Consider the following 17,159-nt stretch of genomic DNA (forward strand, 5'->3'; position numbering starts at 1 on the left):
ATCAGCTTCAGGCCGGCTGATTTCGGTTCGGGCAGGAGCGAGATGCATTGTGGGTAAACGCTCTGCATACTGTCTGATCGATGAGTGTGTAGTATGCGGTTTCGAACACAGCCAAAGAGAGCTCAGAAGGCTCAGCTCAGTGTTTCAGGATGGAGTCTGTTGGTGGCAGCGTCGGAAATTAGCGAGGGCCACGGGCCATTTGGCCCACAATTTAGCCTAAAATGCCCCCAAAAATCATGCTCGAGGGGCCAAAATTGCCCCCAAGTTTTTGAAACAAATATTTGTACATTATTATTATGTCACATTAAACTACAATTTTTATTTTCATTAATTTACCGTCGCGTCTCTTTATTCTCCTGATGGAATGTAAATAAACGATTATTAAGCGAGCGGCGGGAGTAGTTGGGTTTCCATCCAAGTCGTATCGAATTTAAGAGCGTATTTTGTGAAAATGCGCAAAAAGCAAAGGTAAAAAAATACAATGCACACCGTCACCAGACTACGAAACACCACCGTTTCGCTTATGGTAAGTGACAACAGACGCTAACTTTTAAGACTTCATCACATCTTTTGTGTGGCTCGTTAGCTAAGGTGTCGAGTTGATAGCTATGGTCACCGTCTACATCCTGCAGCAACATACGGCTCTTAGGCAAACACTGAGAGCCGTATGTTGCTGCAGGATGTAGACGGTGACCTTAGCGTTAGGCTAGCATCAACTCGACACCATAGTTGAGTTGTGTAGTTTGAACTGTGTCACTTCTCGTGTTCCTCGTGCAGAATGCAAAAAAAACGACCTGTACTCTCGCTTTGTATACACGACGTTGCCTAGCAACGTCGTGCATGCGTATTATATCCTGCTCCGCTCCCGAGTTTTAGCTCTGGTTTTAGTAGTAGGCTATACATGGGAAACGCATGAATAGCACGTTAAGGTCTCGGCCAAGTCGTAATTAAAAGCAGTTCTTCATTATTTAAGTAAAGAACGTGTGATCTATAGAGTCGATTTGGAGTCGGAGGGGATGCTCAACCCTAGGTTTTCAGCTTACTTTTATGTTTATGAGGGGCCAGGCAGCCTACCAGTATTGTTCTCATTCTCATAGAAGGCTAAATTTGTTTAAACCAAACCAATACTGATGTCAGTTTGCTTACAGCTTTCTCCTGTTTTCTGTCTGTAGCTACTACTTCCACACTTCTCTCTGTAAAAGAAATGGCAAGCTTTACATTTATTTGGGTTGGCAGACAGCAAAGTAATGATGACGTTGTGCATTTAAATCTAAAAATAACTTGAAGATCTAAGTTTTTTTTTTTTTTGATGGCCCCCAAACATTTTGAAAATGCCCCCACTTTTGGGACTGTGGGGGCCAAAATTGCCCCCAAAATATTTTCTTAATTTCATACCCTGGTTGGTGGTTTTAAAGTTGGTTTCTCACCTGATGCAGACGTGTTCACACACATCGCACATCTGGCTGCGTGATATCGGTCATGCTCTGTGCCGTTCAAGTCGACTCATTTTTAAGACTTTAAGTGGAATGCTGAGGGTCTCCGACCAAGAACCCTGTGGTTCTCCGGAGAAGGGAGACGAGTTGGAGGCGAGGACGGATGCCGCGTTCAGCTTCAGATATGTTTGCTCGAGTAATCGAGGAGTTTATCTGATGTCTGCAGAGACCACCATCGGCATCCTTCTGTCAGTAACTGGGTTCCTGTTCTGGGTCGGACCGGCTTAAAGGAGCTCATCCAGCTGGACCTGCAGCTCCTCTGTCTCTCTGTTCCTATTTAATCATGTGTTTTATATGATTCTTCAGCTCATTTTCTGTAACTGCTCCCTCCTCTGCTACAGTCGTGTAAACTTCCCTCTAATACAGAACTGTTCTGCTGGAAGAGCTGATCCCGGGTCAGATGTTGTGTTTTCAGGTTGCTCTGCTCCCCCCTGGTGGGCGCAGCTCAGAAGTTCTTTCTCCTAGAAGTATAAATGTTGTTTCAGCTTAACTTAGTTGGATCTGAGGCTTAAAAGCAGCCTCTGTGGTGGGAATCATGAATTAAACATCTTTTTTCTGTGCTGTTCCAGATCCCTCAGAACCTCCCCTGTTCGGTCACTTTACAGCCCGGACCAGAGGACACCGGGAAGGTAACGCATACTGACCATGAACATCCCTCTCTGGGGTCTTTTAGTCTGATTTTTACTCTTAAAGCTGCAGTCTGCAACTCTTTTTCAAGCATAATGCCTGGAACTGTCCGGGGATTCTGAAAGTAGTACATTAAATACCCCAATACAAAAAAAAAAAAGAGTTCTCTAGGTCCCCTATATGTCCCGCTAGGTCCCTCCTAAGCCAGCAGGTTTGTTTACAAAATTGCAGACCGGACCGGTAAAAGGTAACCAATCAGATTTACGAGCTGGGCTCTGCTGCTGCCTGTCAATCACCGATTGTGCACGCGCGATACAAGGTAGGCTCGTCCCCACGCTTATTTATCTAGACTATTGAACTTCATCACGGGCTTGTCTACTTACTGTGTCTTCCATGATCGCAAATGACAGGTGAGTTGATGAATGAGGAGTCGTGTAAGCGCATCTGGCGTGCACGTCTACGTGCACGAGTTCTCATGTGTTTTGATGGGGCGGGACAGGAAGTTGAATAACTTTTTATTTTTCGGTTAAAAAATAAGCATTTCTTGCATTTTGCGACTACGGAGGTCACCGTTTTCAACTTCAAGCGTTCTGATAGATCATGTAAACTCTTAAAATGCCAAAAAGTAGGACTTTACGTATGACAACAACAAATCCTGCAGTCTGCAACTCTTTTTCAAGCATAATGCCTGGAACTGTCCGGGGATTCTGAAAGTAGTACATTAAATACCCCAATACAAAAAAAAAGAGTTCTCTAGGTCCCCTATATGTCCCGCTAGGTCCCTCCAAAGCCAGCAGGTTTGTTTACAAAATTGCAGACCGGACCGGTAAAAGGTAACCAATCAGGTTACGAGCTGGGCTCTGCTGCCTGTCAATCACCGATTGTGCACGCGCGATACAAGGTAGGCTCGTCCCCACGCTTATTTATCTGGACTATTGAACTTCATTACGGGCTAGTCTACTTACTGTGTCTTCCATGATCGCAAATGACAGGTGAGTTGATGAATGAGGAGTCGTGTAGGCGCATCTGGCGTGCACGTCTACGTGCACGAGTTCTCATGTGTTTTGAAGGGGCGGGACAGGAAGTTGAATAACTTTTTATTTTTCGGTTAAAAAATAAGCATTTCTTGCATTTTGCGACTACGGAGGTCACCGTTTTCAACTTCAAGCGTTCTGATAGATCATGTAAACTCTTAAAATGCCAAAAAGTAGGACTTTACGTATGACAACAACAAATCTTGCAGACTGCAGCTTTAAACCTGCTTCTTTAAAGGATCACCAGCATGTATTTATCAGTGCTGGAAACTCGTGTTTTTCATGTTTAAAAGCAGCCCAAAAAGGGCAAGAAAGTGTTTTAAACTGCGGCCGTTCAGGTGAGGTCACGATGCCGTTAAAATACTTTGATAAACAGGAAGTGCTGGACGTTAACTGGACTGTAGGTGATGATCCGTCGGCTGCTGCTTGAAACATCTCAAAGTTACAGACGGGGAGTTACAGACGGGTGTTACAGACGGGCGTTGCAGACTGGAGTTGCAGACGGGGGCGCACACGTTGGTCTGAGGCGGAGGGATCAGCCCACCCAACCTGAAGCTCTGCAGGAGAAGCTGAAACGTGATGTTTTCTCTCTGCAGGCCTGCGGTGTCGACTTTGAGATCAGAGCTTTCTGTGCCAAGTCGATAGAGGAGAAGATTCACAAGAGGTGAGTTCAGGTTTCTGAGGATGTGAAGCTGGTTTGGGCTGAAAGTGAGCGGCTCGGGTTACTGACACCGCTGTCGCACGCAGGAACTCGGTGCGCCTGGTGATCAGGAAGGTCCAGTACGCCCCGGAGAAGCCCGGCCCTCAGCCCATGGTGGAGACCACCCGCAGCTTCCTGATGTCAGACAGATCCCTGCACCTGGAGGCGTCTTTAGACAAAGAGGTGCACAGAGTTCACCTGAACATCCCACCATCACACCTGCTTTAGTCTGCAAGCCTGATGATGACCAGTTGTTTTGTCCCATGATGCTTTGTGTGCAGCTGTATTACCACGGAGAGCCCATCAGTGTCAACGTCCACGTCACCAACAACTCCACCAAGACCGTGAAGAGAGTCAAGATCTCTGGTATGTCTCGGCTGTTCTTCTGCGTCTTTTCTCACAGATTTCCAAGGCTGTGTTCCAAACCGCATACTACATACTACATATTTCCATACTGCATACTCATCAATCAGACAGTATGCAGAGCGTTTACCCACAATGCATTTCGCTCCTGCCCGATCCGAAATCAGCCGGACTGAAGCTGATTTCTCTTAAGCTCTAAACTCTGTAAACTTTAGCAACATTTGAAACATTTTCAGGCGAGAAAGTAGTCGTTTAGATCCCCAACGTGCTGAAAACCTGACAAAATACTGGCTATTTACAATTTTGTTCCCACGAATTCGGCACTACTAAAGCTAGCCGTAGTGAGCAACGCACTTCCAGTTATTTCCACAAAATAAAATACCCGTTTCCTTTTACATAGGGAAAGCCATTACGATACAATTGGTGCTTTTGTTTTGAAAACAGGAAGTGAACCTACCCTCGTTGTAGCAAGCTTGAAACTGCCGTTTTGACAGGAAATGACAATCGGCCACGTTACGTTGCATCTTGGGTAGTTTGAGTATGAGTAGTAACCTCATGATGCATACCCAATATTTCGGAGAATCTAGTATGCATCCGGGAACTTATCGCTTACTCAAACTCGCATACTAAATCAAAAAGTTAGTAGGAGAATTAGGAGAAGTATGCAGTTTCTAACACAGCCCAACGTTTAATCTAACAGATGTTTCAGGGTTCTCCTCCCTGATGGACGACGATCAGTTTAACCGTTTTAGTTTTAATGTTGGTCATTCATAGCAGCGAGTTATCGATCGTGTTCACTACGTCAGAGCTGATCAGAAACAGATAAAACCCATCAGATCAGCAGAAGAGCATTTATCACCTCCAGGATCAGCTGTGTTTGTTTCAGGCTTATTGTTTAATACTGATGTTAAGGTTTAACTGAACCTGGCAGCTCTGCTCTGGATCTGGTTTCTTATTGGTTGTAATTTGAGTTAAATCTGAAGCTTTGGCTGATCTGTTGTTTCTTCCTGCAGTGCGTCAGTATGCAGATATCTGTCTGTTCAGCACTGCCCAGTATAAATGTCCAGTGGCTCAGCAGGAGGCAGAGTAAGTCTGTTACCTTACATCCTGTTTCCTCTTGAGTTTTGATTTGTTTTAAATGGAATTCACATTCAGTCAGATGATTATAACTGCATTTTAACTTTAAATGAGATTAAAGCCTTTAAACAATAAAAATTAGTTTAAACTCCTTTATATTCAGATTAAACTGGTTTAAACAAAATAAACTGGTTTAATTTTAATTGCTTTAAAAGAAGTTCATACAAGTTTCACACCAGTTTAAACTGGATTTAGCATCAAATGTATGTAAACAGAAACTGATTTAAATGTATTTAAGCTAACATCAGTATAAACTGGTTTAAACTGGATTTTACAAAATAAAATTAACTTGAATTAGTTCTAACCTGAAGGGAACTGAATCAAATGTGTTCAAACTGCTTTAATTTGGTTTAAAACATCTTTAGAACAGATTAATCAGGTTTAAACTGGATTCAACAAGATAAAAATGGATGTGAACTGGTTTGAACCCAACAGGAACTGATTTAAATGTCTTTAAGCCATCTTAATTTGCTTAAATCAGGTTCATACCATTTTAAACCGATTTAAACTGGTTTTCTACAAATTAAAGTGGCTTTAAACTGGTTTGAACCTGACGGGAACCTAATCGAATGTGTTCAAACTGCTTTATTTGGTTTAAAACATGTTTAGACCAGATTAATCTGGTCTAAACATGATTAATCTGACCAGATTAGTCTCAACAAGATACAAATGTATGTAAACTGGTTTGAACCTGAAGGGAACTGAATCAAATGTGTTCAAACTGCTTTAATTTGTTTAAATCAGGCTCACACCGGTTTAAACTGGATTCAACTAGATGAAAATGGATGTGAACTGGTTTGAACCTGAAGGGAACCTAATCGAATGTGTTCAAACTGCTTTAATTTGGTTTAAAACATGTGTAGACCAGATTAATCCGGTTTAAAATGGACTCAACAAGATACAAATGTGTGTAAACTGGTTTGAACCCAACAGGAACTGAATTAAATGTCTTTAAGCCATCTTAATTTGTTTAAATCAGGCTCACACCAGATTAAACCGGTTCAAAGTAACAGAGACTAGTTTAGTAGTGGCTCGGGGCGGGGTTTGCTGAGCAGTCTGGCTGACGGTAGTGTGTCGTCTCCATAGCGACCAGGTGTCCTCCAGCTCCACCTTCTGTAAGGTGTACACTCTGACCCCGACGCTCGACAAGAACAGAGAGAAGAGGGGGCTCGCTTTGGACGGCAAACTGAAGCACGAAGACACCAATCTGGCCTCGTCCACCATGTAAATCACACACATACACACACACGCGCACACATACACGCACGCATACACACACACATACACACATGCACATAAACACAGACACACACACACACACACACACATACACATACATACATACACACACACACACACATACATACACACGCAGACACGCACGCACACACACACGCGCAGGGTCACATGACCTACAGGTGTGTTGCTGCAGTCACATGACCGCACATGTTGTGTGTTTCAGAGTGAAGGACGTCACCAACAAGGAGGTTCTGGGCATCCTGGTTTCCTACAGAGTCAAAGTCAAGCTGGTCGTTTCACGTGGAGGGTACAACACACACACACACACACTTCCTGCTCGGCTGACATCACTTCCTGCTCTGCTGACATCACTTCCTGTCACTCTGTTTCCTGTAAATCCATCAGTGGCGTTTGAAGCCAACGTTAGCGCCGGTCTGAGCTCACCGGTCACATGACGTCGTTCACAGCTTCAAACGCGAAATTTTAACGGGTTAAAAGGCGAAAGAACAGCCGCCATCAAAGAAGACGAGAAATGATCCCTGATCAGCTGTGACTTACTGGGGCTTCTGGGAAATGTTGTTCTTCCTTTTCTGAACCTATGAAGCGAATCTTAAGTCACTTTTTAGACACAATTTATTCAAAAATGATTTTTAGCCAAAGTTATGGAGGCCTGAAGCTGCTAAGATATAAAATAAATACATAAATAAATTTACGTTAATTTAAAAAAAGCTACAAATTAGTTTGAAAAGTTCGTGGAAACCATGTTGAATCCGTAATACGTGACTTAATTTTAAATTTCTGCTTTGTTTATTTATATATTTCTTCAAATCTTCCTTTTACATTTAATTTCACAATATATCCCTTAGAGTAAATAACTAAATGCTTTGATATGTAGATGTATACAGACATAAGTACACGGTTAAAAGAATAAATTCATGAACCAAAAGATTTTAAATGTAATTACTGAATAAATAATGAATAGAGCAGAAAAATGTAGCAGAAATTTAAATTAAAGTCCCATTTTCTGAATATAAAGCGACATCCTGAACATTTCTGAGCACATTTACTTTATTTTTCCTCCTTCTTGTGTTTCCGTTCTTCTTTTCTTGGGTTCCGTCAGTGTTTCAGCTCCTCAGTCAGACTCCTTGTTGCTGTTTTCTTTCTTCTATCAGAATAAAATCCTCATTTTCCTGCTTGTGGCTCCTCACTGTGTTTGCTTCCACTGTAGGTTGTTGTGTTGCTTTTCATTTCACCTCCCTCCTGTCTGTCTGCTGTTCTGTGGCTCCTCCTGCCCCCCCCCTGCAGACTGCTGCGTGGCATGTTGTAGAGGTAAATGTTCCCCGAACTCTGACTAAATTCATTTTATTACATTATTTATTGATAATCAGCCTCGATGCTGCGTTTAACTCCCACCAACATGTTCCGCTCAGCGGTCGCCCCGTTTCACACGGACACTTATTACTGTCGCACAACGTGCGCACGTTTGGAGCAGCTTGATTTGATGGAGGAAACGACAAGGAAAAATGTCTCGAGTTGGGGAGCATTTCAAAGAAAAGATGAAAAAAAATGTGTCTCCATTGTAAAAGCCAGTTAGCTTAGCACGATAGCATAACGTGAATGCTACAGCATCTCAACAGAAAGCAGCCGGTTCACATATCGAGTCCACTGAGCGGAACAAACGCAAGGGAACATTTCACGTTAGCATTTTAAATATTTTATTTTTGGGGGCTTTTTATGCCTTCAATGACAGGACAGTTGTAGAGAGACAGTTATGCAAGGGGCAGAGAGAGAGGGGAGACACGCAGCAAAGGGCTGGTCGGCACGGGACTCGAACCGGGGCCAGCCGCAGCGAGGACTACAGCCTCTGCACATGGGGCGGCCGCTCAACTCACCACGCCACCGACCGCCCCCACGTTAGCATTTTAATGGGAATCAGTCGGCTTGTTAGCTGAGAAGGAAGCTAGCAGAGAACAGAGGGAAGCTAACAGAGAACGGAAGGAAGCTAGCAGAGAACAGAAGGAAGCTAGCAGAGAACGGAAGGAAGCTAACAGAAAACAGTAGGAAGCTAGCAGAGAACGGAAGGAAGCTAGCAGAGAACGGAAGGAAGCTAGCAGAGAACGGAAGGAAGCTAGCAGAGAACGGAAGGAAGCTAGCAGAGAACGGAAGGAAGCTAGCAGAGAACGGAAGGAAGCTAGCAGAGAACGGAAGGAAGCTGAGGCAACTTTTGTTTATCGTGTTGGACAAATAGTGGCTAATATCTGTTGAAATGTCACCAGAACTACCCGCGAGCACAAGCACACCATCATATTGTCTTTAATGTGCCTCTGCCCATCAGAGCAGCTTCAGCCTGTTACTGTGAACTAATATTCTGAGTCCCATCAAAGTCCAACCAGAATAAAAACAGCTCATTTTATCAGACGTGTTGTATCTGTAACATCAGAGACTGCTGGTTAAACTGCTGTTATCCTGAGTTACTGTGTTCTCTGATATCAGACAATTAAACAGGAAATAAGAGGCTTTATTAGGATTTCAGCTGCATTGAAACACAGTTTATGAAAGCAGAGACAGCAGGAGAGAAGCTAACAGATGTTAGCACAGCTGGATGTTAGCTACAGAGCTAATTAGCTGCTGTTCTATAGCCCTGCTATCAGTACCAGGAGGAGGAATGTATGAAGATAAATGTTTTTTTTGTTCTGATTGTGGCTAAAAGTTGGTTCATAATGTGACTTCTTCTCTGTAAAAAGTTTTTAATCACACAAATATTTCTGCTCTGATAAATCGATGGAAAACTCGGGGACCTGGTCAATCAGATCAATACCTGATAATCAGTTTCTGTTGTTTTCAGAGACGTGTCGGTGGAGCTGCCGTTCATCCTAATGCATCCTAAACCCGTGGAGCCGCCGCTGTCCCGCCCGCAGTCAGGTGAGTGCACGCCGCTCGTGCACGCTCACACACACTTTCAGCCGCTGTTTTCTCACCTGTGTGTGTGTGTGTGTGTGTCGCAGCTGTGCCAGAGATGGACCCGCCCATCGACACCAACTTGATAGAGTTCGACACAAAGTGAGTACCGACACACTTCCTGTTGATGGCGCCGGTTTCTGGTCAGCTGACTCACACGCCCACATGTCTCCGCCCCCTCAGCAGCATCTCCCAGGACGACGACTTCGTCTTCGAAGACTTCGCTCGCCTGCGGCTCAAAGGCACCGTGGACGACAAGGACGAGGACTGCTAGAAGCTCACCGACCCTTCTGACGCTCGCTTTGAACACACACACACACACACACACACACACTCACTCGTACACGCTTCACGTTACATTCCCGGCGGAGGCGACTGATGGGGGCACGTTTGGACGGAAGCTCGTGGTGTTCCTCCTCTCTCGCTTCAGCTGTTCATCACGCCGCCGCAGCCTCTTCTTCTTCTCCATCCGTCTGTCCAAGGTCAGGAAAGTAAAAACAGGAGTCTGTGGGCGGGGCTTTAAACGGGAGAAGAAGTTATTAAAGTCAGTTTCTGTCGGGTGTCGTCCCGTTCAAACAGACTCGTGTTCGCCATCTTTGTTCCAGCTGAAGGTCACCAGCTTCCATCCTCCCCGCTCGCGTCCCGCTGCCCGCTCCGCTCCGGTTCGGTCTGTCCTAAACTCGCCTCAGAGAACCGTTCCAGCGTCGACAGAGTTTCCTTAAATCATGAAATAATTCAGATATTTTTCTACTGTTCAGGAAAAGCTCAAAAAAACTAAAGTTCTGCTGATTTTCCTTCTCGTTCTAGACCTGATTTGAAACTTTGTGAAACAACATGAAATCTGAAACCTTTAAAGTTGGTCTGACTTTAACCTGCTGACGACGCTCATGAATATTAATGAGCGGCGGCGTCAGAACGGGCGTCAGAACGGGCGTCGGGTCCGTGTTGTAAATAAAATCCTTTAGGACCCGACCCTGTGGCCCCGGAGCTGAAACTCTGGCCTCGCTGGGATCGTTCGGACTCATTCGCCTCCGCTCGGTTCCGTCTCGGCCCCAAAGGATTCAGAAGCTGCAGTTTGTGTTCGAGCCGGTTGTTGAAGGGAAGAACTGGTGCTCTGTGTCCAGTTATCTGTCCGTCTGTCCGTGCCTCTGCACATCACTGCTGCCAACGCCTCTTCTTCTTCTTCTTCTTCTTCTTCCTCCCAAACTAACAGAATCTGCAGCATCTAGGGTTGGGTTCTGTGTCTTTCTGCAGAACAAACGTCTTTAAAATGAGTTTTTCTAACCTAAATGTGGGAATTAAAGCTTCTGTGAATCAGTGAAATTAGTTTATCAAACATTCGCTTCATTTCCAGCATTTACTTTGTTCTTCCTCCTGATTTAATCTCTCATTAAGGGCTGCCAGTCATGATAAATGTTTAAAAACGGAAGATTTTACTGCAGAATATTTCAACATTTTCTCCTCTTTTACCTTTTAAAAACTCGTCCAAACGACAAACTGAAGCCGTTTTACGCCTGAACTTGTTACAGAAAAATGTATTTTTTCATCCTGAGACTGAAATTTAAAGAATCTTTAGAAAACATTTAGTAGATCAGAGCAAAGCGCAGAGATTTGAGCGTAAAGTTTTGTGCTTTTCCTTCAGTGTTTGTCTAAAAGTGAACATGAAGTCGTTGCCATGAGAAACCGGACGGCACCAGTGTTTCCCTTCAGAACCTCCACCCGAGCTGCTCTGTGAAGCCCCTCCCCCCTAGGCGCGCTGCATTTTGATTGGTCGCCGGCGTCAGAACTGAAGAAGTTCACTTTAATGGTTTCAGGAGATGAAGAATGTTGTTTTTATTTGTTTTACTCTCTGAATGTTCGTCGGAGACTCGCACAAACTGCCCCCCCCCCCCCCCCCCCCCCCCGTTCCTCCTCCACTCGGTCGGTCGTCGACGCTGCGCCACATAACAGAAGAAGAAGAACCCGACCCGGAGCATGTTTTTGATTCTTGACGACATGTTTTTTCCAAGCAGTGCTGTGAATCGTACGAGCTGTGATTCTGTCCTTACTTTGTCGTGCATATGTGGGGTAACTTTGCTAAGTGTGAAAATATTTTGACAAGTGCCACGCCCCGGCCTGTGCGATGCTTACCATGATGTCTATAAAACAGGAAATGGTCTCTGCAGAGATGGGTTGGTTATAATGCTTCTGATTATAATTATTATTATTCTACTGTATCATCAGCGCGACCATGATTATCCTCATAATCATTTAAGAGTCTATTGTTTTGCCATGTATTTTTTAATTTGAGATTTTTATTTTAGTTTTCTTTTTATTATTAAAGGTTAAAATGAACTAACAGAAGGTCTGCTCGTGTGTTCAGTCCATGGTTCTGAAGGTATTTTTTCAGGGAAAGATTCACATTAAAAATCAGCCGAATAAATAAAGATTTTTCCATCAGCTTCTGAGTCGTGCTTCTTAAAGGTTGGAGCAGCAGGGCGGAGCTAACTGATGGTGTAATGTTTTACGGGACACTCTCAGGTCCATATCGGGGACATTTAAAGTGTTTAAACTGTTTCATTCAGCTTTAAACGGAGGATTTTTAAACATCTGTAAGTTTGTGCAGCTTTTTAATGTTTTCTGACGAGGGCTGGGCGAGTTGACTCGTTATTATCGTGTTAAATAAATATTTTATTGCGCATTAACGCAGGTTTTATTTATTTTATTATTATAAAAGTCTGTTGCTCACAGGCTTTTATTTTGTAAAAGTCTGTTGCTGTCTGTGAAATGTGGATAAAACTGAGGATTTTTACACTGTTTAACAGTTCAAATCAGATGCACATTTTCACAATTAATCAGGGAAATCATGTGATTAATTAGATTAAACATTTTAATTGTTGCCCAGTCGTAATTTCTGACATTAAAAATCTAAATTAATCTGCATGTCGAAGCTCGTTTTCAGTAGCATTTGATAGTGTTTTATCAAAATTTACAGCATGTTTTTAATCTTCGTGAAGTTTCCGGTTTCCTTTCTGGCTATGAGGGTGAATAAATAAATGCTTTGATGTGTTAGCTGGTCACCAGCAGGGGGCAGCAGAGAGTAGCTGACAGCCCTGAGTCACATAAAATACAGTTTTTAACTGTTTAGTTTGTCTTTATGACTTTAATATCAGCTGATTGTGTCGTTAAACCGGCTCCTGTGGAGGGGACACAGCAGTCTGATGGAGAAATGTGTCGGTTCTGATCCAAAGAAGAAGAAGAAGCAGCATCACCATCCTCTGAGGGTTTCATCATCCTGACGGCAGAAACACTGAAATTACACCAAACACTTACTTTTAATCGTAGAAAATAAACATTTTGTACGAATAAAGATTCAGAAACAAGAAAATAACTGTAAATAAAACCATCCGAGCGCTTAAAATCCAAAAACTGGAGCATCTTTTTATAATGGTTATAAAGTGTTTCAACCCATTTTATGAGCTGGTAATTATTTTATTCTTATTTAATCTTAGTTTATATTTATATGGCACTAAATCACAGCAGCAGGCATCTCACTTCCTTCCAGATTCTCTTCATACTTCATATGTATTTTTTATCTAGTTTTCTTGTACTGGGTTTATTCACAGAAATATGAATAAATAAATAAACAACACAGCTGACGGATCACATCACAGCATGTTTTAAATTAATCCTTCACATTATTTTATGAACTGTTTAAACTTATGTTACTTTGACGTAAATACACAACGTCACATTTCCCCTGTGAAAACAGCTCAAATACCCCGAAGAAACATTATTATCTCTAAAACTAAACATCGTTTGGATATTCTGTTTATCTCTGCTGTATTAGAACCGCTCCGTAAAACAAGAAGTCTCCATCATATCTTAAAGATTTCACAGTTGGATATTTTCTCAACAGAGCACTTTGCTCTCAGACTGCAGGTTTACTTGAGGTTCCCAGAGTTTCTAAAAGCAGAATGGGGCCTCCCATGGTTCCACTGGTTCCACAGAGAGAGGCCTGATGACTGCAGGCTCTGCCTCCCAAACTGGCAGTTGGTTCCACAGAGAGGGGCCTGATAACTGAAGGCTCTGCCTCCTAAACTGGCAGCTGGTTCCACAGAGAGGGGCCTGATAACTGAAGGATCTGCCTCCTAAACTGGCAGCTGGTTCCACAGAGAGGGGCCTGATAACTGAAGGCTCTACCTCCCAAACTGGCAGCAGGTTCCACAGAGAGCGGCCTGATAACTGAAGGCTCTGCCTCCCAAACTGGCAGTTGGTTCCACAGAGAGGGGCCTGATAACTGAAGGCTCTGCCTCCCAAACTGGCAGCTGGTTCCACAGAGAGGGGCCTGATAACTGAAGGCTCTGCCTCCCAAACTGGCAGCTGGTTCCACAGACAGGGGCCTCATAACTGAAGGCTCTGCCTCCCAAACTGGCAGCTGGTTCCACAGAGAGGGGCCTCATAACTGAAGGCTCTGCCTCCCAAACTGGCAGCTGGTTCCACAGAGAGGGGCCTGTTTTTCTGCATCATTCTGAGACAGGATGTTCCTGATTTTAACAATATTACGAAGATGAAAGAAGGCCGTCCTGGAAACCTGTTTTATATGTGAGATTCTACATTGATTTTGTGTGTTTTTGGGTCTAAAAACAACAAGAATTCAGAAGCAGAAAACTGAAAGTTATCCAGTAATTTGTGTCTAAGTCTCACAGATCATCTGCATAGAAACAGGTTTTGGTTGAAATCTTGTGATATTTTGTTAAATTATGGAATTTCCTGAAATGTTCTAGTTTTTGTTTTTTTTGTTGTGTTTAAATGTGTTTGTCAACACAGAGAGTAACGTGTCTTTTATGCATTTATTACATTCTGTTCACCCTTGTTGTGACATCAGAACCAGCAGAACTTTGTGTGGGACCCTCGTTTCTGAGCGGCGGCAGCCAGCGCGGCGTTTACGACCCGCCGCCATCATCACACGTTCCATAAAGAGGAGTTTTACAGCCCTCAGAGGGTTAATGTTCTACCTGTGGACAGGTGACAGAGGGGAAACAGAAACACACTCCTTTTTCAGATGTTCTTATTTCTCACGCTTTCTTTTTTAACCTGATAAAACTGATAGAATCGGACGTTTCTGTTCAAAATGCAGCTGATTCTCGCAGAGAAACATCTAAAGTGTGTTAAACCTCCTGAGAACTTCTTCTTCTGTGGTTAATTTGAGCCGAACGTAACCCGAACCCCTTCTCATCGTGTTTGTCCCGATGAGACGTTGTTAATCCGGATCAGTTCTGCCTGAATGATCATTAACCAGCAGTCTCCAGATCTCAGATCAGTTTGACCTCCTGTGGTTTTATTACAAATGACGCAAATTCCAGGTGAACGTCAACGCACCGCAGAGTAGTGTTCACCATTACTGACATTTACTGAAGTCAGTAAACACACCGTGTGTTTGTTTGTTGTCCTGTTTGTGTAGTTTTATCAGATTATTGTCTGATCATCTGATAAAACACGTCGTTTTTCTGTTTTTCAGTTCTAAATTAAATGGGACTTTTATTGAAATTTAAAGATTAGAGGCTGTATTACGGTTAAATCTGATCTACACTTTTGCATTTAACCAACATAAGACAAAATATATAAAGATGCTTTAGTGGTTATTTCAGATTTTCTGTGATCATTAAACGATAAAAAGTTGCTTTATGAAAGAAAACAAATAATTTGTGTCTTAGTTTATTCTGACTTTGGTTCAGAGTTTGATTTTTAATTTACAACAATAAAAACACAAGTTTGAGTCCATTTATTTTAGTTTTTACTCTGTAAATGTGTAACTGTAGACACAAAGCTGCTGATTTCACGTCACTGAAAACCATTTAAAATCTAAAACTGTGACTTCATGAATAAATTCTTCAACGCACACAAACAACAATTTTCAATTATTCAATCGATCGTCGAAATGTTTCGTCTTCAGTCGTAAAATAACAAAATACAGTATTCTAAATCAATTTAAAAAAAGAATTTAATCCTTTAAAATGTTGTTGAAAACAAATAAAATATATAAATTCATTAATGAATCAATGAGGTAAAAGAAGAAGAAAAACTTTAAAAGTTGCTTCAATTAAATAATAAATTTACACAATAAAAATATTTAAATGAAGAAACCTGACATGAAATAACTTTATTTAAAAATCCAGAAAATGTTTTGTAAACTGCTTATTTTTCCTAATATGATTTATATGAAAATAAGACGGAAAGAAGGCTTTCATGAGCTTATTTTTAAATTAACTGGATTCAACTTGCAGAAAAAAGTCAAACTGAATTTTATTTTTGTTTCTCATGAACGTAAAGTCAAAATTTTCAGGTTTTCACATAAACCGTCGAAGTCGAGACGTCCATAAAGCGTCCATCAAACACTTGAAAACATAAATCGTTGTGTGCGAGTTGAGAATTATTGTGGCTTTTATGTGATTTTACTGCAGCCGACAAAACTAATACTCATCAGTGTAAAACCATAAATCTCCCATAAATCCATAAAGACAGATGCAGAAAATTCCTCTTCAGGAGGCAGCAGAGGACAGCTGCTGCTGGAGGGTTGTTGGTTTGAATCCCTGCAGAGTGTCAAACCTCAGAATCTTACAGTCCTGGGAAATAAAACCCTTTTTTTGTCAGTTTTAGGTGTGAAATGTGGATAAAACTGAGGATTTTTACACTGTTTAACAGTTCAAATTAGATGCACATTTTAAACCAAAATACTTTTTTTTTTTTTATTTATTTTTTTTTTAAAAAAGCCTCCTTTAAAACAAAAAGTGACTTTACTTTTTCAACATTTGGATGTTGTTCCTCACATTAACAGCAGGGGGTGCTAACTCCCGCTTATTCATCAAACCACCTGCAGAAAGACAAAAAACAAACATTTAATGTGGAAAACTAAGAGAAAACTTCACGCTTTTTGTGACATTTATTAACATCTGGAAGGTTAAACATCTGGTGTGTTATTTTTCAGTCCAGTCTCTCAAGAAAACATGGAATAAATACAACATTTAGCGTCATAATGAATGTTATAATTGGGGCCGAGCAAGTTAACTCGTTATTATCGCATTAATGTGTTCATATTTTATCGCGCATTAACGCAGGTTTTATTATTTATTATATTATTTTAAAAGTCTGTTGCTCACAGGCTTTTATTTTGTAAAAGTCTGCTGCTGTCTGCTGAGGAACCGGAAAAGAAAGTAATCAGCGGATCCACCAAACATGGAGAAAGGTACGGAACTTTTACTCAGCCATTTTCATTTTAAAGTTCTTCCAGACGGCGGAGTCGACAGAACCAAAGTCATCTGTAAACACTGCCAAGTTGAATTGTCTTCTCACCGTAGCAGTTCCAGTCTAAAATATCACTTAAAGGCAAAACACACAACTGATAGCAGCAAGTCATTCAAGGAAACAGACAGTGGAGCAAGGCTTTTACATAAAAACTACATAAAGATGCTGATGTTAAAAGTGTGTTTGCACAACAAATGTTATGGCACTTTCATTCATATGGCAGCACATTTAAAATAAAACTAAATGCTAAAGGCTATACACTACTTTTGGATTCATTTTTGGATTCTGCGTACAAATTGATTAATCAGGGAAATCATGTGATTA

At 42.0% G+C, this 17,159-nt stretch overlaps 1 protein-coding gene across 2 annotated transcripts in view; it reads left to right on the forward strand.

Annotated features, from left to right (window-relative positions):
• Positions 1–11,990, forward strand: part of LOC142401491 (arrestin red cell) — a 36,836-nt gene extending 24,846 nt beyond the window's left edge. The window contains exons 7-16 of one of the 2 annotated variants that reach the window (XM_075486934.1): positions 2,063–2,122; positions 3,751–3,818; positions 3,902–4,037; positions 4,136–4,220; positions 5,231–5,303; positions 6,441–6,578; positions 6,817–6,900; positions 9,439–9,515; positions 9,599–9,653; positions 9,738–11,990. In XM_075486934.1, the coding sequence (XP_075343049.1) occupies positions 2,063–2,122; positions 3,751–3,818; positions 3,902–4,037; positions 4,136–4,220; positions 5,231–5,303; positions 6,441–6,578; positions 6,817–6,900; positions 9,439–9,515; positions 9,599–9,653; positions 9,738–9,825 (864 nt within the window). In that variant the 3' untranslated portion in view covers positions 9,826–11,990. Of the gene's footprint in view, positions 1–2,062; positions 2,123–3,750; positions 3,819–3,901; positions 4,038–4,135; positions 4,221–5,230; positions 5,304–6,440; positions 6,579–6,816; positions 6,901–9,438; positions 9,516–9,598; positions 9,654–9,734 lie in introns of both variants that reach the window. The other variant, XM_075486933.1, reaches the window with a different exon arrangement.
• The last annotated feature ends 5,169 nt before the right edge of the window (positions 11,991–17,159 follow it).

The sequence above is a fragment of the Odontesthes bonariensis genome, chromosome 16 (genome assembly GCF_027942865.1).
Source record: "Odontesthes bonariensis isolate fOdoBon6 chromosome 16, fOdoBon6.hap1, whole genome shotgun sequence".
Classification (NCBI taxonomy): Eukaryota; Metazoa; Chordata; class Actinopteri; order Atheriniformes; family Atherinopsidae; genus Odontesthes; species Odontesthes bonariensis.